Raw genomic sequence first — 24,186 nt, 5'->3', positions numbered from 1 at the left:
TGCAGAAAAAAAAACATAAAACAAATCAAATCCTGGTGTAAATACCAAAAATTTAGAGCTGTGAACCTTTATAGGTTTAATAGTAGATTATTTCAAGTCTAAAAATTGATTTTTCAACTTTAAACTAACGACATTATTAAATTTTGTAAGCAGACACTTGCAACCTAGTAATCCTCTTAATCATATATTTATTTATAAAACAACAGTCCACACCTTGTTATTTAAAACTCAAACATCCGTTGCCATTCAAATATTTATCAAACCATCATCATGGCAAGCCTGTCACACTGTCACCACATCCACACAAAGAACAAAAAAAACATTAAAAATACCTACATACTTGATGATTTCCTATTTGCCCTACTCTATACATTACATCTCAAATAACCATCCATTCCATGGTCAATATTATCAACAACACAGCACTCGCTCGCTTTTACTAGCTAGCGCACGCTCAGCAAGCAATCTACACCATACCACCAGTCCGTTTTATACGTGCTCCAGAGCAAAAGTCTATCCAAAAGATACACTTGAGAGCTCTGAGAGAGTTTATAAACAACAACTATAGGAACTTCTTTTATGATACTTTTTTTTTTATTTTCACTACTAAATAGTACTATTTTTAACCTTTCTGTGTCTCTCTATTTTTGATTTTGACTTTTATGAAACAATGAGAGTGCTTAGCTTCTGTGGAATAAAGAATTAATACTATTTCAGTCTAGCACGCGACATCCCTCGGATAAGAACACTGAATGGATGGATTATATTTTGTGTATTTTCGTGAGAAATATGAAGTGAAATCATAGTGAGACATATTATAAACCAATATTTTTTTGTTATCAATATTTGTCTTCCCCCAAAATGTTTAAGGGTTCTTTAAGCAAGAAATAATGTTTAGCTTCGGTTAAAAAAGATCAAAAGGAAATTCACTTTTTCGCCGAATTTTCGGCTCTTTTCATTTCGGTTGTTTTTTTGTTTGTTTGTTTAATAATGCAAGTGTAATTGGAAAATAATAATAATTTTATTCACTGATAACAAAAAAGTTCCTAATTTTTTTCATCTGTCTAACGAGATAATGAATTAGTATAAATAAGTGAATGAAACAAGTGTTACTTATAGCAGCTTGCTGAAGCGGCATTATTTAATCAGCTTTACGATAATTTTGAAAAAAAAAAATCACACATTTTCCTAACTGAAAAAACTGGACTAAACAATTAAGATGGAGTAAGCATAATATTATTGTATATTTTAGAAATTGCGTTAAAAATTGTTGTAATAATTAATTAATTATTATTAAATAAATAAATTAATTAATTAATTTAATAAAATTGTTTCACACAAAACGATGGTCTGAAAAGTCTGTCTTAAAGATCAAACAAAGACCTTTGTTCCATTGTGTTATCTACAAAGAATCTAATATTTTGACCTTATAGTCTTTAAGATCTTAAGATTCGATTCTGGAAACAAAGGGGTTAAAGTTTGAAAACTTTAGAATTGAAATTAAAACGAAAACTTTACATAAATTTGAGTCTCTTCGTCTTCTTTTATATGCCGCTGTTTTACTATGTAGTATTTCGGTTTTTGTTTACAAACAAAAGGAGTGGGTATGAAGAAAAGTTATTCGAAATGAAGTAGAGTTTGAGTTTGGGGTCAAAAAAGGGTATATATCAAAGGTAAACAAACTTCAGTTAAGAGAAATTCGAATAGTTCTCTTTAGTTTTTTAGAATAATGTGATTCAGGGAAAGCAGAAGAAACGATGAGATAGAAAATTATTTTCCTGTTTTTTTTTTTGTTGAGTTTCTAAATCCGGAAAATAATTTCTTCGATTTTCAGAGATTTCATTTTTTTTTTTTTCAGAAAGGATACTTAGAACTCTGAGCAAAATATATTCAGTTTTGATTGCTTGATGTAGCAGATATTGTGTACGGGGTGTAATCGTTTCGTTTGTTGTCTGGGGGACATAGTTTTTGTTTGTTTGAATTGAACAAAAGAATTGATTTCAATAAGAGTTGGGGTATTATTTGCATGAACCATCTTTGAGTTGTTGTACTTTATCAAATCTTTGTTGAGATGTGCTATGTACCAACTGACGATCAAACAACAAAAATCATTTTATTGTTTGGGAAATTAAGTGGAAAGTTTGTCTGTCTTGTGTCTTCAATCTATTGGGTTTTCCAAATAGTGTATCTTAGTTTCCAATTAATTGAAGAAAAGGTTTTGTTTTCCACTCGAAAAAGAAAACTTTTTAATCTTATTTTCTTGAATAATTTTTTGTTCTTAAAAAACAAACTTGAACCTAAGCGACTCGATCCTTTTAATTTTGTTTGTTAATTAATAAATAAAAAATAATAATACGTATCTACTAAGAAACATTTTGGGTATTAAACAAAGTGAAAAAAATAATGAAAATTATTTTTATTTTTAAGCGGAGTGATTGGGGTATTTTTATTTATTATTTATTATTATTTATTTATTAAATGCATTTAGTGATTTAGAGAAAATCAATGCAATTCGAGAGGTCAATCAAAACATAATTTAGTATTTAAATTTATTCAAGTTATGCATTCGCACAAAAATAAAATGCACAGCTTGCACGTTTAAGTTGCTAACATATTTAAGACTTTTTATGTAAAAATTTGGTAAAAGTGTTATGAAAAAAAAAAACAAAATTAAAAAAACACAAACGAAATGAAAAAATCTGAGCTTAAAACAATTATGCAACTTAATATCTTTTACTAATAGGCATTTTTAGAAAAAAAAATTTTAAATTATTTATAATTAATTAACTAATAGTCCTTATTACTATAATTTGTATATAATATATTTTTTTGGAGACAAATAAATCTAAATCTAATCAAAAATCTAAAACATCGTTAGAGCCGTTTTTTTAACCAATTTTTTTTAAGTAATATTTTTTAATAGAAAAGTTTTAAAATAAAATTGGTATGAGATTTTGTAGCAATTATTAACCCTCTGTCAGCGCACGGGTGCTAATTTGGAAAGACAAAAATTAAAAGTGGTCACAAAAAAGTGTCTTTAAAAGGGTAAAAATACATTTTTTTGAATTGTGAATACAATATTCGAATTCCTCGGAATATTCTACATCAATTTCATATATGATTCTCTATAAAATAGTGAGATCGAAAAAAGTTCTAGCGACACGAAAAAGTATAAATCAAATTCGCAAAAAAGAGGTGTGCCTACAGAGGGTTAATCAACACCTTTAACCAAAATTTCAAAAAAAAATTCATTTTTCAAAATGTTAAACATATTTGATTTAAACTTTAATAATATAAAGGCTTTTTCAGAAAACTAAATCGTTGAAATCGAAAAAGTAGTTTGAGAGAAAATATGTTTTAATCGGTCTTATCACGAATTCCATTCGTATCGGAAATTCGCTACGATCACGGAATCTGTTCGTAATGAAAAACTTCATACAAATCGCCACAACGAACGATCGGATTTTGTGATAGTGTTTTTTTCGGGAAACGAAGAAAACTTCCCATACGAATGGAATTCATGATGAGGCCGAATAAAAACGTTTCTAAGGCAAGTAGGTACCGTTAATAATGATTTCCGAAACAAAATTCTCCATTAAAAGATAGACCTTTTTTAAAAACTAACATATGAATCTTTTCAAAAAAAATAGTTGGAGCCTTAAAATTAATTTTTTGGGTCCAAAAATAACGGTACCTATCATATACCAAATTGGCGCAAATTTCCCACTTTACTGGGTCATAAGTACCGAATCGAATTTGGGAATTATGTCTCACCTTACTGAGACATTAGTCCCGAAAAAAATTTTCGGGACTTATGATCCACATGTTTTTTTTTTGCATAAATATATCTAAAGAGACTATTAGAGACTACAGCTGACGAAATATTAGAACCGATATTGTTCTCACTATTTTTTTTTCGTAGTACCTACCAACTCCAATGTAAGGTACGGTTACAAGCTGTTGCAAAACAAAAGCAAAGTTTGCAAATTTATTGGTGGGGCAAAATTTTGTTTCGGCTAAGCGTTTGGGTTGTGGAAATCAAAGAAATTCGAATCTGAGAAATTTTTTCCGCTTCACGTTTATCGAGTTATAACACAAGCATATCTTTGGAACAAACATTAAACTGGCAAAATATTCTCTTTGAAGTTTGAGTTTTATTTTTCTTCCTTATCAAAATGAAGTAAGACAAATTTTAAATAAAACTTTTTCTTTGAAAGTTGGAATGATTTTTTGATTTTTATATCATCATATTGGTATTATTTCGCTTTAATAAACCGAAATGAGGCACATTGGTTTTTTTTTTTTTCTCTGAAAATATATTGACGTGAAAAAGAAATAAAGTCAAATGTTGAAAAATGGCTTTATTTCTCTTTTTTGAAAATTAAAATTATGCCAATTCTCATACTTCATGGCACCAAAAAAATATCTTATGGATTACTTAGTACCTATATGAACATGAACATATAGTAAAAATATGTATGTAAAATAGTTTTTACTCTATTTGGGACTTATGTCCCATTTTCGACCAAAAAATTCAGGACTTTAGTCTCAGTAGGGTGGGACATAATTCCCGAATTGGATTCAGGACTTATGACCCAGTAAAGTGGGACATTAATCCCGAAAAAAAATTCGGGACTTGTGTCCCGGGGACTTATGTCCCTGCGCCTACCAAATTTGGAAAGGTTCAATTTTCTCAAAAACGGCTGCTACAATTTAAAAAAAAAAAAAATCTAGTCATAGACAAGGTCTATCTTTAAATGAGGTACCTCCCAAATTACTGGTTGAATTTTAACAAAAGTATACAAAATTGTTTATATTGTCTTAATATAAATCAAAAACAACATTTTGAATTGAACAAGAAAACGTGACATTGATTAGGTACATACATATTTTTTTTTTGAAATCTAGATTTTAGGTGTTGATTAGCTTCGGAATGGCACACCAACTTTATTTTTAAACTTTTTTGCAAAAACTTATTTATACAAAATAGTTTTTTTTTTAAACGACTTTAATAAAATAAATTAAGCTGCATAATTTTCCATTTCATTTAAAATAATGTTTTTTTTTTTTTTCATTTGAAGAACGAATTTTATGTTTATATTCATATAGGAACCTATCTACATTGACCAAATTTGTATATAAAAATTTTTAAAAATGTTTGCAACTTCAGTTCTACGAGCAAGTTCATGCGACCCAGTAGTGCATTTTATTTAAGGGTTTAAGACTAATTTTTTCCGAAAAAATTGAACAAATGATTTAAACAGTTCAGCCAGGAAGAAGACCTTATAAGCAGCTAAATGTACTACTTATATCCATATAGCTATTTATACTTGTGTTTTGTCACGTAGGATAGATGTTTTGAACGTCATCGTCTAAGAAGACGGAATTGTTCTGCTTATGTAGTCACAATTACATCAATTTCAGAGTTCAGTAGTGACCCCAGTTAATGTAGCCGATTTGGAAGAATGCCTGAGGTGTTAATTTTGTTTATCAATAGACCGCCTAATGCCTGAGATTACTAAGGTCTTGAAATCGAGAGCAATTTATTGAAAAGTCAAGAATAAATTATTTTACAGTGCCCTTCGATGTTCACTAACATGAGTGCGGTTTTTGCTGAAAAAGATAATAATTTGTCTTATAAAACATTTTAACATTCACATGCTTTAGATCAAAGACGAATCCATTTGGTTTTGATATCCAGTCTTGCATTTTGAGTTTAAATTTTACTCAATTTTTGGTATCATGCCTACTTCCTATGTATACATATTCACATATTCAAGAAAAAATATAAAAAAAAGGGAATGTTTTCTTAGGAACGTAGATAATAAAACACAATGCAAAAAGATGTATTATTGTTAGCTAACAGTCACGTAGGATAAAGGTAAAAACACCGAAGAAATCAAAATAAATATTTATACAACATGACAAAAACCAGGAAAAATTTGTGTTGTTTTAGATCTTTTACTCTTTATGGGAAGTATATTTTGGTTAAAAAAACACCATTCGAGGTTTGAATCAAACAAAACGCTTCAGAAATAGATTTTTATCCAAATATTTACTTTGATTCACCTTTGTGACTTCACATTTCATAAAAAAACAACATTGAAAGTAAAAAAAAACATTCTTTTGAATTTTTTTAATTTTTTTTTTATAAAAAAAAAAACATTGCAAATAAGAGTTAATATCAGTGCCGGTTTAAGCACTACCGGCGCCCCTGGGCAAGATTGCAAGTGGCGCCTCTAAAAAAAAATTCATCTAAAAACAATTTTTTAAAATCACGAAAAAAAGCAATAGCAGATTATGTCTTACCTCTCATAAACTTGTTAATGCATTTATTAAAAATGTGCAGTGTATTAACTTAAAAAGGTTAACTTAAAAAAAAAAAATTAATTATTCATGTCATTTAGGCTCAATTGACAAGACTACCTTTATCTCTGACTTTTTTGTTTAAACACATTTAAAGATTAGGTACAGCTGGTTTTATTTGAACAATATTTTTTCAAAAACTTTTTCAACTAGGTACATTAATGTCGTTTTCGATTGGAATCACTCAATGATTCACTCATTCTGAAATCCAATAAAAAACTTTGAATCGCTTCCACCCAATTCTAAAATTTAATATCTGTATTGGTGAAAAATCAAATATTTTGTTTTTGTTTTTGCACTAGGAGAATAAAAAACTTGCAGCACGCTTTTTAATGATTCCAGGCGCTTCCGGACGGCCAATCGAAAACAACATACATAGCACTCTGGGTCGCTCCGAATTCGTTGTCAAGCGTTTTTTGTAGCTCCTTTTTCAACCAGAGTTATTTCCTCTGTGTTCGATGTTCGCTGATGAAACTAAAGCTCTGAGGTGTTCGATGTAAAATGAAAACCCGAGAAACTCAGATTTTTTTCACAGTTAATTGAAATGACTTAGAGTGCCCTGGAGGGGGGAACAACGAACAGACCTATTTTTTTATTCTCACACACAAAAGTAGTTTTTATGAGAAATGGAGAAGCTGTCAATTTTTGCCATTTCTGGATTTTGGGTTTTCGGGATTTTGGGATTGTGGGTTTTCGGGATTTTGTGTTTTTGGGTTTTCGGAATTTAGGGTTTTCTGGATTTTGGGCTTTCTGGATTTTTAATTTCGGGATTCTGTCCGTCTCCCTTCTCTTTCCTTATTCATTATTATAGGGGCACCTTTGCAAAAATTAAATTGGTAGGAGGAATATTAGGATTTCTTTAGTCTTTCAAAAGAAATTGGGGCGCCTTGTTCTTCAAAGATGAACGAAGATTTTGGACACCATTGTCCTTCCGGAAGCCAAATAAATTAACCCAAAATTGGGGGGCGCCTTCATTCTTCAAAAAGTTTAGGACAAACAATACGAGCGCCGTTGAAAATGTAAAATATAAAAAATTGGGGCGCCTTTGTGAATGTAAAAAAAATAAAACATCGATTGGAAAGACTTCGTTATTTATAAAACTTTTGTAAAAGTTCGGGGCGCCTGCGGCGCCCCTCAATTCTTGCGCCCCTGGGCGACGGCCCAGGCTGCCCCCCCCCTAAAACCGGCTCTGGTTAATATTACTACATACCTAAACCTTCAATAAACAAATATTTTCCAAGCTTTTGGAAAAAAAAACAATGAACAAAAAAGAACTGAAATAAAAATATGGAATTTAAATCAATATTTTGATAAAAAAAATTTTAATTTACATTGTTTAAGCGTTAATACTCACATAAACATTACACCTGTTATGTTATTTTCAGTTAAATTGTTATTCACTTAATTATGCTGGCGTACATAAATAAAAACACCTAATAATTTACAAACAATGAGAGTTATCTGGTTGTGAGAATTAGTAAATTGGTTTAGTTTATTCAATTAAATAAACAAATGGTTTTTTACAAAGGCAAAAGGTTAGCTTATACGCAGTTGAAATTATATCAATTAAAAAAAAAAAAAACATCTGAAATTCTGTTATCAATCTATGTAGGTACCTAGTTTAATTTTGAGGAAGTTTTTTTTGCAATATTTTTTTGCAATTTTTTTAATGTTTCCGAATTAATTAATAATTGTCATCTTATTAACAGATTTTTCGATAAGACTAATTTCTGAGTCAATTTCTGATTTAATCTGATTTGGATGAAAGTTTTGTGTATAGTAAGTATTTTAAATTTCTCGCTATAACTATTAGGGTGTGTCATGTCGTATTTTTTTCTAAAATCCAAATTTTTACCACAAGTCTTATCAAAATTTCATAGAGCAAAAAAAATCATTTTGAGTTGTGGCTTAAATGTTCTAAAAATAAAAAAATTATGAAGCGTATCGCTAAAATTTGAAGAAAAAAGTGTTTTGTTTTCATTGTTTGCCAAACAAAATTTATAAAAAAAAGTTGTTGTCTGTAAATTCGGTTTACAAATGATATCTAATTGTATATTATAAAAGCGGGTGAGATGGTATACCTTTTTTGTTTTTGCCATATTTTTCAAAATAATTTAATTTAATATTTCTAACATTGCAAAAATGTTCTATATTCAATATCCAACGTATTATTTGTTTTACAGAATTTTATAATTTTAACTTATAATTTTAAATTAAAATACCAAAAAAGTCTATAAAAACCTATCACCCCCTATAGGGTTAGGGTGGGTGAGATGGCATACCCTGGCAGGTGAGATGGTGCATGAGTTTGTTTTAAGTTTCTGTTGCCACATTCAATGTTGAACGATGTGCAGGTGTCCAGCACCAATTCATGCCATATAATAGATTGCAACTAGTCGTCTTTTTTATAAAAATGTTGGAGTACAAATTTGCTTCTCCTTTAAATTTGTTGCTATGTATTTAGTTTTTACTTGTTATTTAAGTTAAAAGAATGTTGTATATGTCAACAAAGCAATAGATACAAGTTATGTCAATGCAAACGTTTAGAATGTTCACTTACACTACCTCAATCTAAATTGTATTTTAATAAAAATTTAAACTTGGCTGAATTATTTAAAAAAAAATATTTTGAATGTGATATGACACATGCTAACACTATACCCAAGTACAAAATTCTAGTACGGAATGCGCCATTTCACCCACAAAAATCTGCGCCACCTCACCCTTTTTCCGCATAATCCCTATTCGTAAGCACCCAAAAAAAAGCAGGTAGAACTAGAGCTCAGATTTCAGATGCAATGTATAACTTATACTCTCTTGTATGTATCGGTTTACCAAGGGCATCTAAGACCCCAGCGATTCACAAAATATCGGAACAAAAATATTTAATGAAAGCTAAAAATATTTTTCATACATTTTTGGAGCAATAAATGAACAATATATTTGAGGTGCGCCATCTCACCCGCTTTTACCCTACGTGATAATATCATAAAAAAACAGGTTGTTGCTGCAGCTGTATCTTTCTACTCGAACACAGAAATCATACGTGAACTTTTACTATGACTTTCTAGGAAAACCATTTTCAGATAACTTTTTAGGCCCTCGCACACCTTCAGTTTTGGAAAAAACCCGGAAGATGCATTCTGAGCACCATCTTTCCTTTGGGTCTAATTCTAATTCTAACACCTCCAACATGAATCTTAAGCTTCGATTCCTTGGAAAAGATAACATTGTTCTACATCATGTCTTGAGTTTAAATTATATGCCTCTAAGCCCAGAGCAATATTTTTTCTCTTATTTTTTTTTTTTTTTTTGGAAATTTCCCTTTAGCACATGCTTGGATCTCTAAGTCCAGCTTTCATGAGCCTGTATTTCACTTAGATATATGCAATTACTTTCCTTTTACTTTTCCTGCAGCTCAATACAGTTGATTTATAGGATCCACTGAATTCTTGATCCGATGTCGACGACTGCGCTAAGCACCAGAATCGATCTCCACTTTTTGGCGTCCTTGATCCTTTTTTCTCTTGATAGTCCCGCTCATGGTATTTTTTTAAATGTATGCAACAATTTGCTGAGCAATATTCAATCACTGCGGGCGCAGTGTCCACCAGGCTTATTAAGGGCACGGATCGTATAGTACTTTTTTAGTCCAATGAAAATCGAGAGGGATACGGAAGGAAAATGTTGGGAAAGAAGACTGCATCAATGCCGTTTTGGCAAGAATAAAAAATTAAAGCTGTCGAAGAAATTTCTAACTAATCGAAGAAATTCTATCACGGTATTCGTCCTCGTATAGATTTTTTGGAGAAATTTTTATATTTTTCCATTTACATATATCCCAGGAAAAATAGATTTTTTCAAGGAAAAAATTTCAGGCTGTTCTTATTTATTTTTAAACAAAAACAGAAAACCAGATTCAAAAATATCTTGTCATTTTCGAGAAATTAACAAAAAACCAAATCTACTTTTTTCTAAAAAACCTCTTTATTTTATGTTTTCACGTATAGCTGGATGTTTCGATAAATTAATTTATGAAACATTTACCATTCGTCAATTATTTTTTAAATATTCAGACTTAAATAAGGATACAATAAAGTGACACAGTATTGGATTAACCCTGCATTTATCAACTTTTTATTGATAACATCTGAAAACTTACCTGAGAATTCTTCTTACTCTGTCTGGGGTGCTCGCCGCCCATGGATTCTAGCTGTAAGGACCTCCCATACGAAACGGCTCCAACGATTTTGTTAAAAAAATTCAAATGTTAGTTTTTAAAAAAGGTCTATCTTTTGAAGAAATTGTATTTCAACGAAATTTTTTATACAAAAGCATTTATATAATTTAAATATAAGCCAAAAATAAAATTTTGAAAACAATAATTTTTGGATTTTTAACCCTCTACCGCATACTAACCCATATATGGTTTATCGATTTCATATCGATTTATTTCCGTTATATTGCACAAAATGTCAAAAAGAAAAAACTATAATAAAACTATGTCTATTTTTGCATAAGTAACCGGTTTTTATTATCAGTAAGAGAGTCCTGATTCTGAAATAAACTCATTGTTTCAAGAGCATGTGTAAAGTGCAAATCAGTGAATAAAAGTGTGTACTTTTCAAGTGTTTTTTTGTAATAAAGAAGTTAGTTGCATCTAATTAAAAATATGTTTCGTATGTATTTATTATACTCTGATATGTCTACGAAGTTTGTTTTTTGTTTTTATAATAATTTTTGTCTTTTTTTGACGTTTCTTCCAAAACACCATATATGGGTTATCATGCGTTGGTGACTTACATTACTGATTTTTGTGAGATTTTTATTTATTTTTGTAAAATGACTTCGAAGGCTTTCTATAGAAAAAATAAGTGTCTAAATGCTATAACTTGTGATGGATTTCTAAGTGATGACGATCTAGCTTCAGATTCTGGCTCTTTTTAACATCAAACAAGCCATCTCCGAGCACTTATGCAAATCTTTAAAGCCTACAACGTCACTAAAAAAAGTACGACCTTCAACTTTGGCAGGTGATCAAAGCAGAGATGTAACAGAACAAAGGTGAGGGAGTTATACAAGTCACGGAAGTCCATCCCCATCTTATCCCGAAACTTCAATTCACTCACAACATCAACCAAGGGCAAAAGTCGTTGAATTCAGTGCGAACTGGAAAAATCGACCATATCCCTGAATGGCAAAAAAAACGCCAAAATATATAAAATTTACGGAATAAAGACGTACCCAATGTGTAGAAAATGGAATGTGTTCTTCTGCTACAATGATAAAACAAAGAGTTTGAATAAATTCCATGAATAAGAAAAGTCCATTGTAATAAAAACATACTTTACAAAACATGCCTTGAATGCGTACTAAACCATATATGGGTTATTAATTTTCTGCAGGAAATCGCCTTACTGCATACTAACCCATATATGGTTTATGTTTCTAAAAATGTATGTATATGTAAAAAAATAAAAATTTCTATGTAATACCTTTTTTCAACCCCTAATAAAACTAAAAAATTGTAAAAAAAAATTTTATATCACTTCGTTCATAATTCATGCAGTAGAGGGTTAAAAAAATTTTGAAAATTTTTTTTTGAAAAATCAAATTTTCGAAAACGGGACATTGAATTTTTTTGAAATTTTGTTTTAAGATGTTGATTAGTTATTCCTACAAAATGGCATACCAATTTTATATTTAAACTTTTTTTTTCAAAAAATTATTCATAAAAAATTATTTTTTTTGAAAATTTTTTTTCCAAAAATGCACCTTAATATATCAAATAAAACTGCATATTTGTTTTGTGGGGCGATTTGATTTCAGATATTAATTTATTTTTTTGAAAAATGAATTTTATTTTTTTTTAATTTGTTGTTTTTTCTGTTTTGTTTTTACATATGTATGTACCTAAATTTACCAAGTTTCTATATAAAAAGTCTTAAAAATTTAAGCAACTTGAACTCTAAGAACAAGTTCGTGCGACCCAGTCGTGCATTTTATTTTATTGTAAAACGGTAGGTTATAAACAAAAATTATGTTTTACAAAATTATAACTGAGGCTATTTTATAAAAAATAAAATAAAAAAAAAATGAAAAATTTTCTTGTGTTATGCCCCGTTTAAAAATGATATCCCTTTAAACTCGCATATATTTTTCTTGATATTTTTATATTTGTTATTTTAATCAAATTACATGCGATAGTTTGAAATGTTGTAATGTCTTAACGGTTAGTGATACAAAAAAAACTTTAAATTAGAATTTTTTTGTAAGATAACCTCATCTACAATTTTGTAGAACATATTTTTTGTCTAAAGCCTACCGTTTTTTAAATAAAAAATTTTGTGACCTTTAACCGCTTATAATGGGACTAGCGGACAAAGGAAACTTCAGGATTTCTCACAGATTGTAAACCACCTAAACACCAAGCTGCATATACCAAAAATCAGAATGTTACAAATTTTTTTTCTTTTCTTTGACAATTTTTCGTCTATTCTAACTGGGCTAATATCCAGATAAAGTCGGTGCGGTTATGATATTTGATAAGATTTCCTCATACCAGACTAGGCCAAAATGATACAGAACAAAAAAAATATATTAAATGGAACAAGCATTTGGTTTATTGTCAACAGTTCATTCATCACTTGTTAGCCAAACGTTTATATTTTTCATTGCTTAAACAATTCATTTATTTCTAAGAACAAAAGTCTTTCCCAAAAGGAAGTAAGGGCTAAATATCATACAAAAATCATCAAAATGTTATGCTCCAAAAAACCAAAGATTATAATTTAAAAAAAAAAAACTATCGCAGAGAATAATAGTTTCCTTCGAGGTATGTATTAAAAATACGAATATTTCTTAAAAAACTACCAGAGAAAAAAATAATAAATTTAAGAGAATCTGAAAGTTCTCTTTAATATCTTTTTTTTTTCTTCTATACATATTTAATGCTGGTATCGGTATGTAATGTGTATAAAGAAAAACAACAACAAAAATACATCGTGGGAAAATAAAAATTCTTTTTTTGTTGTTTTGTCTTCAAATTTAAGAACCGGAAGATGATTTTCTACTTTGAATTTTTGTTTTCTTTCTTGTTTTTAGATTGAAAACATTCAAATGCATTTGCATTTGGTTTCAATTGTAAATGAAAGTAGTAGAAAAGTGTTTTGTTGAGAGATTGTATATATGCGGGTGAAATCGATTTGTCTGGGAGATAGCATTCTGTCTAGGAATGAAAGAAACAATAGAAAAATGGGATAAGGGTTTGTGGATTGAGTGTTATTTACACTCAACAAATCTTTATTATTGAGACAAAAGAAGAACCACAAATTTAATATTAAAGTAGTTTATTTTGTAAGTTGAGTAAAATAATTAAGTAAAAGGTAGTTACTTACAGTTTTATTGAGTTATCTTGTAAAATATTTCTTTTGTACACAATCACGTGGTACCTATAACGTGCAAATTCATAAGAAAATAAAACAAATATTTGTTCATTAAATGAATACAATTTTACTATAAATATCTAGTTTCTTAATTGCTTCTCTTTATGCAGGTAGATAATACAAACATTTTTTGTATTAAATATACATATAAGTATAGAAAATTATTATTGAAAGATGAAACAGTAAGATCATGTGCAAACAATGTATTGCAATCTTTCTTTCAATTTCAAGGCATTTAAGATCAGTTTAAAGGTATTTTCTATCTAAAAGATTTTGTCATACTTGAAATAAAAATTTAAAAAAAAAACTATAGAGTAATTAAAATGTATCTTAAATTAAAAAAAAATATTAAAAAAAATTTAAGTTTCTTAAGATTGTATTGCCATCCAAACTAAATATTCTTGATAAAAGTCAAAATAAAATTTAAAATGCAAAAAAAAAAATGTATTCTTTCAAATACACCCACTTTTTTTGTCCTCAATGTCATAGATTTGCATAAATTCAAAAGAACTTTTTATCTAAATTTTCTTAGTTTAGTTTTTTTTTTTGGTAATTCAATTTTTTATTGGTATATTTGAGATAACAATTTTTTGAAGAGGTATTTTTATATTGCGTCATAATACGCTGATTTTTAATTTAACTGACACTCCTATAAAAAGCTCCACCTAAAAATAAATATAAACACCTTTTGTTAGGTAATATAATTGAAGTTTAATTGTAATTATTGTTGTTCTAATAAACTAAATACCAATATTAATATTTATTAATGTTTTGTTTTTTTTTTTTTTTTATTGGACCTGCGCCAACTCCAAGCTTCAAAGTCGTCTTGCAATGGAAATTTTGTATTATGTTTGTTTTTTTGTTTTGCTTTTATTTTAAATCAAAATGTGAAAACAAGTTTTGAATACTTTATTAAATCTTATCTAAATCTATGCATGTAGGAGGATAGATGTTCAAATCTAATTTGAATAACGCATGCAAATATGTATTTTTTTAAAGGCGCAAGTATGTATGCACGTATATGTTTATTTCACCTAGAATAATTTTGAATTTTTGTTCACATAATGAATATTAATTGGAACAAAAAAAAAATAAATGGTTATAAAAATGTTTTAAGTACAAGCAAATATATAAGAAACAAGGAAGAATATTTGTCATAATTAATAGTCTATGAATTATTGTTGCAGTTTTTTAACAAATGAAACAAATTCGTTGGCTCAAAATGATTAAATTAAAAATTAAATTAATTTTCTTCGATATTGATAGCTTGGTACTTTTTCTATTTGAGAGCGTTGTATTTCTAAAGGTTTTAAGTATACATATATAGTCAAGCTTTTTTTTCTGACTGAATTCCAATTCAAAGCCAAAAAGGTTTTTGTTATTAATTCTATTGATAGAGGCAATATGTTGAATGAATGCATCGTGATCGTACTTCTACGTGCCGTCACACGTAATTAATACCAAATTTGAAAATACTGTAGGTTAAGTTGAATTCAAGCTATGCAATACAGGTAAAAAAATACAATTTTTTTAAAAAGATTTTTGTAAAAAAACTCTCTGTCTAAAAAAACGGTATTTTCAATTTCTCCAAATCAATCGACATCAAAAGAAAGGGGTCTTTAGGCTCTTTTCATAACTAAAAACCAAAAGTTTCTAGAATTTCGAGTTGCTGAATTATTTGCAATAGAAATATTTTGTCTTCTTCCATAATTCGGAAGCATATATTTTCGATTTAAGATTTTCGAAACTTATCATTGTCTAAAAACGGAATTTTCAAAAAATTTCTCCAAATCCATCGAATGAGACATCAAAAGAAAGATCTCTTTGGGTTCTATTCATAACTGGAAACCAAAAGTATTTTTAGGATTTCGGGTTGCTGAATTATTTGCAATTCAGCTAAAAAAATAACAATTTTTTTTTAAGATTTTCGAAAATTATCCAAGGGGTACCCCTTGTCTGAAAAAAACGGAATTTTCAAAAAAATTATTTGCAATCGAAATATATTTTTTTTCCTTCCTTCTACATAGAAATAAAATCAATTGCCGAATTTAATTCTGTACCTATTAAACTTTTTCAGCGATTGTAAAAATTTTCTTCTAAACATGGTTAACAAACAAGGCAGTTCGCATTTAATGTGAATTTTTATAATTATTGAATTTTGAATCTTAACCGATAACCTAAGTTTAATGTTTCGTACATACTTTGCTTTGGCTGTAAATAAACATGTTAAATTCAAAGATATTTAAATCAGTTCCGATTATGAGGTTCTTCGCGCCGCTCGTCATCAACGGAAAGGTCATAATAAATTATTAGCCTTTATAAAAAAAAATTACTCATGAGGTTTCTTATTATACTAAATTATACTGGTCCGCAAAAACAAATAAAAAAAAGTCAGGAGCAAGAATTTAGTCAAGTGATTTTAATTGACTTTACTGTGATGAATTCAAAACTGTTTACAGTTTTGCTCTATCGCGTCTAGTTTTTGAGCTATTAGACCACCCTATTTTTGTTTTAATGTCTCAAAAACTAATTGTCAATGAAGTTTTTTTTTATGTTTTATCAAAAATATATATTTTTCGGTAGCCAATACATTGGGGACAAAAATTAATTTTGAAAAAAAAATATACATATATTTAGGACGATAAAATATAGCATTTTGAGATAGAATCAGTAGTTTTGCAAAAAAAAAATTAACGGGGATGTTATACGACGTTTTTGACTTTTTAATATTCAAGTATTTCAAAAACTTGACGTGCCAGTGAAATTTTGACTTCGGATTCGAACTCAGCACAGAAAAAACCTTTAGAAAAGTGTGGTTTGGCTTTAGCTCTACTTTCGTTGCCGACCAGCAGTGGCGTACGTTGAGTCGCCGGGGCCCCGGGGCAAGACTAAATTTTGGAGCCCCTTTGATATTTGGGGGCCCCTTAGATATAAAAAAAAGTGCGTATACGCCATACATTTTTTTGTATGGCTTATTTATTTTTAAGTTTATTTTAATGTTTTAATATGTTCGTAATGTACTTTGCTATACATACTTACTTAAAATTTCTATAAAATTTTTTTAGCTTTGATTTGATAGTTCTTGGGGTCTCTGTTCTGAAGTAATATGTAGGTACACATTTGATTTTCCATCATCAAACATAGTTTATTTATTTTGGGGCCCCTGAAAAATTATTTTTGGGGCCTCAAAATTAAGTGCTTAGAGGCCCCTAAAATATAATATAATTTTTTTGGAGCCAAGAATTGATAGGTATTGGTGCCTCTGGTCTGAAGTAATATTTGGAATGCCACCAATAACGTAATGTTTTTATTTTCGGCTCTGATGTATTTATGTTGGGGCCCCTGAATTGATATTTAATTTTCCATTTGATTGTTTTGAACCACTGAAGTAATAGCTTTTGAGGATTCTCAAATAATATTTGTCATGCCATCAGAAATTTTGATGAATATTTTTGGGCTCCTTAGTAATAGATTTTGGGGCCTTCAAATTAATATTTGATTGCCTCTCAACTAACGGGGTTCCTGAAAAATTAGTTTTTGGGACCCTTCATATAATATTTTTGGAGCCCCGAAGTCATATTTTTTGGGGCTCCTAAAGTAATATTCAGTAATCTATCAACAAATGTAATTTAATTTAAAAAAACAATTTTTTTTATTTAATTTTTTTTGACGCCCTGAAGTAAAGGCCCTGAAGTTGTTTTTTTGCTTTTTTGGGGCCCCTAATGTATTATTTGTGGTTGCAAAGACTTTTCAAGTAATATTTTTTTGGGGCCTTATTTTAAAATTATAATTTTTCTTGTTTCCAGTGGGGGCCCTGGGGTCGGTCGGGGGCCCCGGGGCGCCGCCCCCCTTGCCCCAAGGGAGTGTACGCCACTGCCGACCAGTGTTATTAATTCAAAGATCTGAATCTTGATGATCTCCTTTTTAATGTTTTATAATCCCGCTTGATAAACCACCTTTTATAAGTTAAAAAATTTAATCCAATTTCCAATTTAACATGATTCTCATAAAGTATCTTTTTTCTAATTTTATTATGAGATGGCCCATAATTTCACTTAAGTAACTTAAACGTTGTTAAATTTTTAAAGACTATTTGATTAATATCTCAATTTAATTATTGGTATTATATAGCAACTTTATCACCATATTCATCATTATTGATAATGATGTTAGCTGAAATGTAATACCTCTTGTCAAACAAATTCCAACTTCCAAAGTCATGAAAAACTATTATTGTAATGTTTGAAACGTGTCCGACATGTCCACATACACTAATATAAACCTACACGATTTATTCTTCGATATATTTATTATTTATATTATTGTTACTTGTTATTGTCATCACAAGCACAACATGTCTCTTTATCATTAAAAATTGTTTTTCATTAAATGAAGTGTCTATTTTTGAATTATTTACAACATGTTTACTGATGGAGAGTGCATATACCTCAATGCAAATTTTTTTTCATTCGATTCTAGGACAACCGGCTCAAAGTGAATAAATGCAATTAAATTTGCATACCACCCTTTTGTTTACATGTCGTCGTCGAAGCAATCACTGACTGATTAAATTTATTAAAACAAAAAAAAATTAAAAAAAAAAAAATGTCTCCCCTATTTAAAAGTTGATAACAGTCTATAATGGCATCATAATGGAAGAAAGCTCATTAATACAAAATTTTATTTACAGTAATACCTGTTTAATTGGTGAACAAAATAAATTGAAAAGTATATCTATTATCTATCTGATTTGCGTTGTTCTAAGAATTATGAAAAAATAAGAAAAAGTTTCATTTTAAACTTCAGGTCACTGTGGTGTATGAGTAATATTTTTTTTTATAAAACGCGGCATTTAAAATAATCTTTAATGCCAAGATTTATCTTGTAAAGTGTAAGATAAACAATTAATCTTTTAATTAACTGAAAACTGACCCAATTAAGCAATAAGCTTTTAGCGGCACGAGAGACATTTTTGCTAATTGAAAATTCCCAGAAAATATGCCGGAAAAATTAGACAAACTATTCATTGTCATTAAGTGGGGAATACTGTCCTATTAAATTCTTTATAAATGCGCAGGCAGATTTTTTATCAATTGCAACAATCTTTCATTTGCGGCACAGTTTGTTACAGTGTTTTGTATTTTTTTTTTAATAGTAATCTTTTAATTTATGAATTCCGTACTTAATCTGTGCACTAAGTTGACAGTTTAAATTTTATACAGATCAAAATTGTAACAAAACAAAAGACAACTTGAGATACAATAGTTATGTATTTTGATCGAGATAAAAAATTGTCAGTTGAACCTTTTTGAAAGCTTTGTTTTATCTCAAACATGCAATGGCGCTTAACGTCAATAACTTATTTATACAAAGAAAACTGAGAACTTGTTCTAGACATGAACCTTTTTCGCTCAATTAACATGTCTTTTATGTTGACATGCTTTTAATACGTAGGTAGTTGATTTTAAATTAAATTAACATATTTTAATAAATTCATACACACTCAGTTTTGAATGACTGACTTCCCTGTGTGAAAATGTGTGGTGTTTATAAACTTTGTGTAAAAATTCTCTCAGGCAATATAAAAAAAACAGCAACATACTTTCAAGAGGTTAAAATCCTATTTGACAGGTGGTTAATTATATTTAATGCAGCACTAAAATCCCGTTTAAACTGCATCGTTTCAGATTAAACTCTGTGCGTGACTTTACTGAATTGACTTTTAATTTAATTAATTTGTTCAGGTGAAGGTATGTACAATGCATTGAAGGTTAATGTACCTTTTTATGTTTTATATACTCGGTAAGTGTCTACAAGTACAAGTAAACAAAGGGTTATTGACCTTAATTATTTTTCTAGTATAGGTATTTTTAAATTCGAATCTGTGAATTCACGTGTCACATCTTTAGAAGCATTTATTTTGAAGTTAATTACTTTTTAAATATTCAATTACATGTCATGATGTTTATTGCCTTCTTATTGAACCGCTTTTCTTCTTTTTCATAAAAGGTAATTGACAACTGATATCTTTGATATAGATTTTTAAAAATGGTGATTTTAAAAAGTGTTTAGAATGAAGAGCACTAGTGGTATGTTTTTTAAGGTCCTTTTTTCAAAAGGATAGTTCTCTTTTTCGTTGTTTTGTCTTTTCTAATATTTTTTACTAAAAGAGGACAGTTGATTGTCCTCTTGCTCCTACATTGTCCCTCTAATTTTCTTTTTTCTATCAATTATAATTATGTATATACAATTTTCATGAAGAAATATTATAAAAATACTCGCGGTGACCTTCATAGCTTGTTGCTGGATCATGTTAAATCAAAATAATAAATAAATACATTTCTCAAGGTAATGCTGGGATCGTTTTTCACAATTTCAATTTTTCACTTTTCTGGAACGCTTTGAAGAGAAAAACTCCGGTTTTTTTATTATTTTTTTTCCCTTTCAAGTATTCAAAAAAAAATGAAAAATTTAAATTACGAAAAACACAAAATTTGCATAAAAGATACAAATTTTTGTTTCGAAAAACTGAACCATGTACTTAAATGTACTCTTTGAAAAATAGTACTGTGTGATCACAATGGCTAATGCTTATGAAGCTGTGTAGGTGAAGAACGAAGTAGTATCTTGTGTGTTGTATTGCCTCCGTTTTTTTAATGACTTAAAACAGGAAAAGTACTTTTAAGAAACACCGGTACTAGTACCGTCTGTCTACTTCTAATACCTTTTTAGAAAGCTTAGAGCTAAGTGTATTGTTTTTATTAGAAATAAAAAATGTTGATGTCGAGGAAATCTCGAAAAGTATAGATACTAAATATTAGTGTGATTCTTTCTATCTTTCAGTTTAATTTTTATTTCAAAAATGAACACCTGTTCAGGTTAAATTTCCAAAAATTACCGGATATTGACTTTAAACTTTGATTTGCTTTAATCAACTTATAAATCCACAGTCTTATTAACTTAAAAAATTGATAAGAATTATGTCATATTTTCAAAAAAAAAAAACCGAAATCAGATAAGTGAATTAAATGTTCATGACAAAAAGTCGCTGCAATATTTTATCAATATATTCTGAGATAACATCTAGGTATACTATTTTTTTTTTGTAAGTTAAATTTTAATTTTATGAAAAGGAACGAAAAAAAAAAATGTTTTTAATACTCAACTGAAAAAGATTAGGTAAAATCATCCGAATATCATCACATTTTCAGTGACTATTAGTTTATCAAGCAATTAGCTATTTAACAAGGGCTCTATTGAAATGGAAAAAATCTATTCAATAGAATTCATTCGTGATACACTGAGGAAAAAAATAAATTGAAGATGAAACGTCGTTGTTTCAAAGATGAACTACTTTGATTTATGTGACTCTAAGATACGAAACCATCAAAATTTAACCTTTTTTCCACGTTGATTTTAAAATGTTCACCTTCAACGCAAAATCATTCCGAATAATAGTTAAATCAATGTGGTTTTCATTGATTTTACGTGGTTTTATGGTGGCTTTTCCCTCAGTGTATAAATATGAAGTTTTAACAATTTTATACCTAAATATATTTCTTATTAAAAAAAAAAACTAACTTATATTTTGAATTTTTTATTCTAGACCGTGGACCATGCAAGCGACAAATACTGACGATGAAGCTCCTAAAGACCCGCGAATATGCCAGCCAGATTTCCAACTGGAGTTCTCAGAAAAAGACTTCCAAGGTACCTATGTCATTAAGATTACTAAACAATGTTACTAATTTATTTGTTTTTCAATCACCATTATATCAAAACAATAAATCAAATCAAATAAATAAATGTGCTTAAAATATATTTTGATTTTGTATAGTTGAATTGTTTTGTTTTGAATAACGTGATTTAAACAATTGAAATTTTAGAGTTTAAATCTTATTTATTATTTGTTAAAATTTAAATTGTGGCCATCTATCTCGGTTTTAAATACATATTTACAAGTTTACATGGTCAAATTATGAAGTTTTTAAAAATATTAGATAGAGTTAGTTAACTTTTAACGAAATGTTACGTTACAGTGCATTGTTTTTACTGCCTGTGAAATTACTGCCTGTGATCTAAATTTTAATATTTTGTTTTTGTTTTTATCTAATCTTAGGACATAGAGCACATTCTGTGTTCGTTGGTGTTCATGTGCCAGGAGGAGGCCGAAGACACTCACATCGCAGACAAAAGAGGCATCACAAAGAAAATGGCGAAAAACTTCCAGACACTGAAGCAGATAGGCCAAGTAAGTATAAGTTGATACTATCATTTAACAGTTAAGAAGAAAATAAATTTTGAGATTATATGTAAATGACCTTATAAATGAAGAAGAGAATGCAAACGTTTTATTCGAACCATTTTCAAGGAAGAATAGTCTAAGCCATAATTATTTTTCGTGGTTTTTGTTATTATTTCTGTTTAAAATGAGTATTCCTACAAGAAAATACAATATAAACATAGTTTTTGTTATTTCAATGTTTTTACCAAAAACTAAAGAAATTGATTAATGGCCTGTACTCCGCCTTTCGACAATTTTTTTTCTCAAATTTTTTCCTCATCTCTAATACGCAATTCTCAGTTTCTTTTCTCTCTTCCCCAACTTTAATTAAGATCACCCAAAATAAAATACACTAATAACATCAGTAAATTTAATTTAAAAATAAAAAACGTTGCATTTAGTAAGGAGTATTTTCTATCAGAAAGTGAAAAACTAATTGACCCTCGATTCTCTAAAGAGCACCTAAGAGCACCCAATTTTTGTTGCATTATGTTAAAGAATATATAAACTAACTCATAAGTTTGAATTCATAGCAGAATAAAGGGGTATACTAAAACAAAATCATTAAAGTTCAAATAACAACTTACCAAAAATATCAGGTTTTTAGATACTAGTTCTAAGCCCGAATTAAAATAGAAAAAACCATCTAACATTTTCAAAACTTTATTAATATCGTTAATAAATAACTGAAGAAGAATTTCCCATTTAAATTTTTTTTTTTGATTTTTTCTTGATTTTTGGTCTCAATTTTGATTTTCAGAAAATCGACTTATGACCAGGTTTTTACTGCTAATACTCCTATGTGCGGCGCACAGTGGATCGAAACTATGAAAAAGTGGTCATGGGACTGTAACTTCTGATCTAATGAACGGATCCTAAAACGGTTTTCGCTATATTGCTTCTTGAAAATCGCAGAATTGAATCCAATAAAAAATCAAAAAAAATGTTTAGTTCTTTAATTTTTTTTACTTAAAATAGCTGTTAACATACAAAAACTACCAAAATATTGTCTTATTTATTAAGTAAAATAAAGCGTTTACATATTTTGTTAACAGTCTTTTAAAATACCGATTATTTGCAAAAAAATTATTATGAATAAAAAATAGCTTAAAAAGGATTATCTTATGTAAATATGTGTTATTTAAAAATGAATTGGTATTATTATGAAAATACCAATATAAACATAAAAAATATGATAAAATATAGACATTGTCAACTTAATAATGAAATTAATTTAAAAGATAATGATGGATTCATTAAAAAAAAAAAAAAACAAAAAAAAGCAAACAAAATACGATATACCTACTTATACACTAAAATTATTTATCAAAAAATCATAAAGTTACATATGTACAGCTAAATATGAAAGACAAGTAGCTTAAATTGCAAATTAAAATGTACAATGTACATAAGAGCGACCAACGAATGATCAAATGAACGAACAAATGAAATTGTACATATTTTTAGAACAAATTTCTTAACAAAAAACTGGAGTTTAAATTTTTCAAAAAACCAAAAAAAAAAAAATACATTTTATTTTCTTAAATAAGAAACAATTCAGAGAACAAATTGTTTTGTAAGACAAATTTTATTTCGAAGCCATAACATTATTTTAAGCTAACCTAGTACGCTGCTGAAGCGAAACGAAAATGTTTCTAAGCCTCCAAAGTCAGCAACGAAAGTCAAAATTAAATAATGTCAATAAATTAAAACTTGAAAATAATTTTGAAGAAATTAAAATTCACAAAGTGCAAAATTCTTTTGGACCAAGGAATTTTACCTGAAAAAACATTATTGAAAACTTTCCAAGTATTTAAGTACAGGTACCTAATAATATCGTTTGTCAATCTCGTGTGCTGTGAAACGAAAAGCATAACAAAATTTTTCGTTGTGCTGTTTTTTTATACAAATTTCCGTTTCGCTTCAGCAGGATACTGGGCTTTAGAAATTGAAATATATATATTTTTTTTTTTTTTTTAATTTAAACTTTAGTTAGATTGCTACTTTATTATCCAGATTTTGTTAGAAAATACATAAGCATAAAAAATTACAGTTCGTTCATTCGTTGATCACTCTGACAGTGCTTTACTC

At 28.7% G+C, this 24,186-nt stretch overlaps 1 protein-coding gene across 11 annotated transcripts in view; it reads left to right on the top strand.

The window, feature by feature from the left end:
* LOC129907084 (sodium bicarbonate cotransporter 3) overlaps positions 1 to 24,186 on the top strand; it is an 80,236-nt gene that overhangs the window by 10,688 nt on the left and 45,362 nt on the right. For 7 of the 11 annotated variants that reach the window (XM_055983135.1, XM_055983132.1, XM_055983133.1 and 4 more), the window contains exons 1-3: positions 892 to 1,224; positions 21,418 to 21,521; positions 21,931 to 22,062. In XM_055983135.1, coding sequence (XP_055839110.1) covers positions 1,220 to 1,224; positions 21,418 to 21,521; positions 21,931 to 22,062 — 241 coding nt within the window. In that variant the 5' untranslated portion in view covers positions 892 to 1,219. Of the gene's footprint in view, positions 1 to 891; positions 1,225 to 21,417; positions 21,522 to 21,930; positions 22,063 to 24,186 lie in introns of those variants that run through there. The other 4 variants (XM_055983139.1, XM_055983138.1, XM_055983140.1 and 1 more) reach the window with 3 other exon arrangements.

The sequence above is a fragment of the Episyrphus balteatus genome, chromosome 1, assembly GCF_945859705.1.
Source record: "Episyrphus balteatus chromosome 1, idEpiBalt1.1, whole genome shotgun sequence".
Classification (NCBI taxonomy): domain Eukaryota; kingdom Metazoa; phylum Arthropoda; class Insecta; order Diptera; family Syrphidae; genus Episyrphus; species Episyrphus balteatus.
The sequence above is the reverse complement of the archived record's forward strand: the minus strand, read 5'-3'. Positions and strand labels throughout refer to the sequence as shown.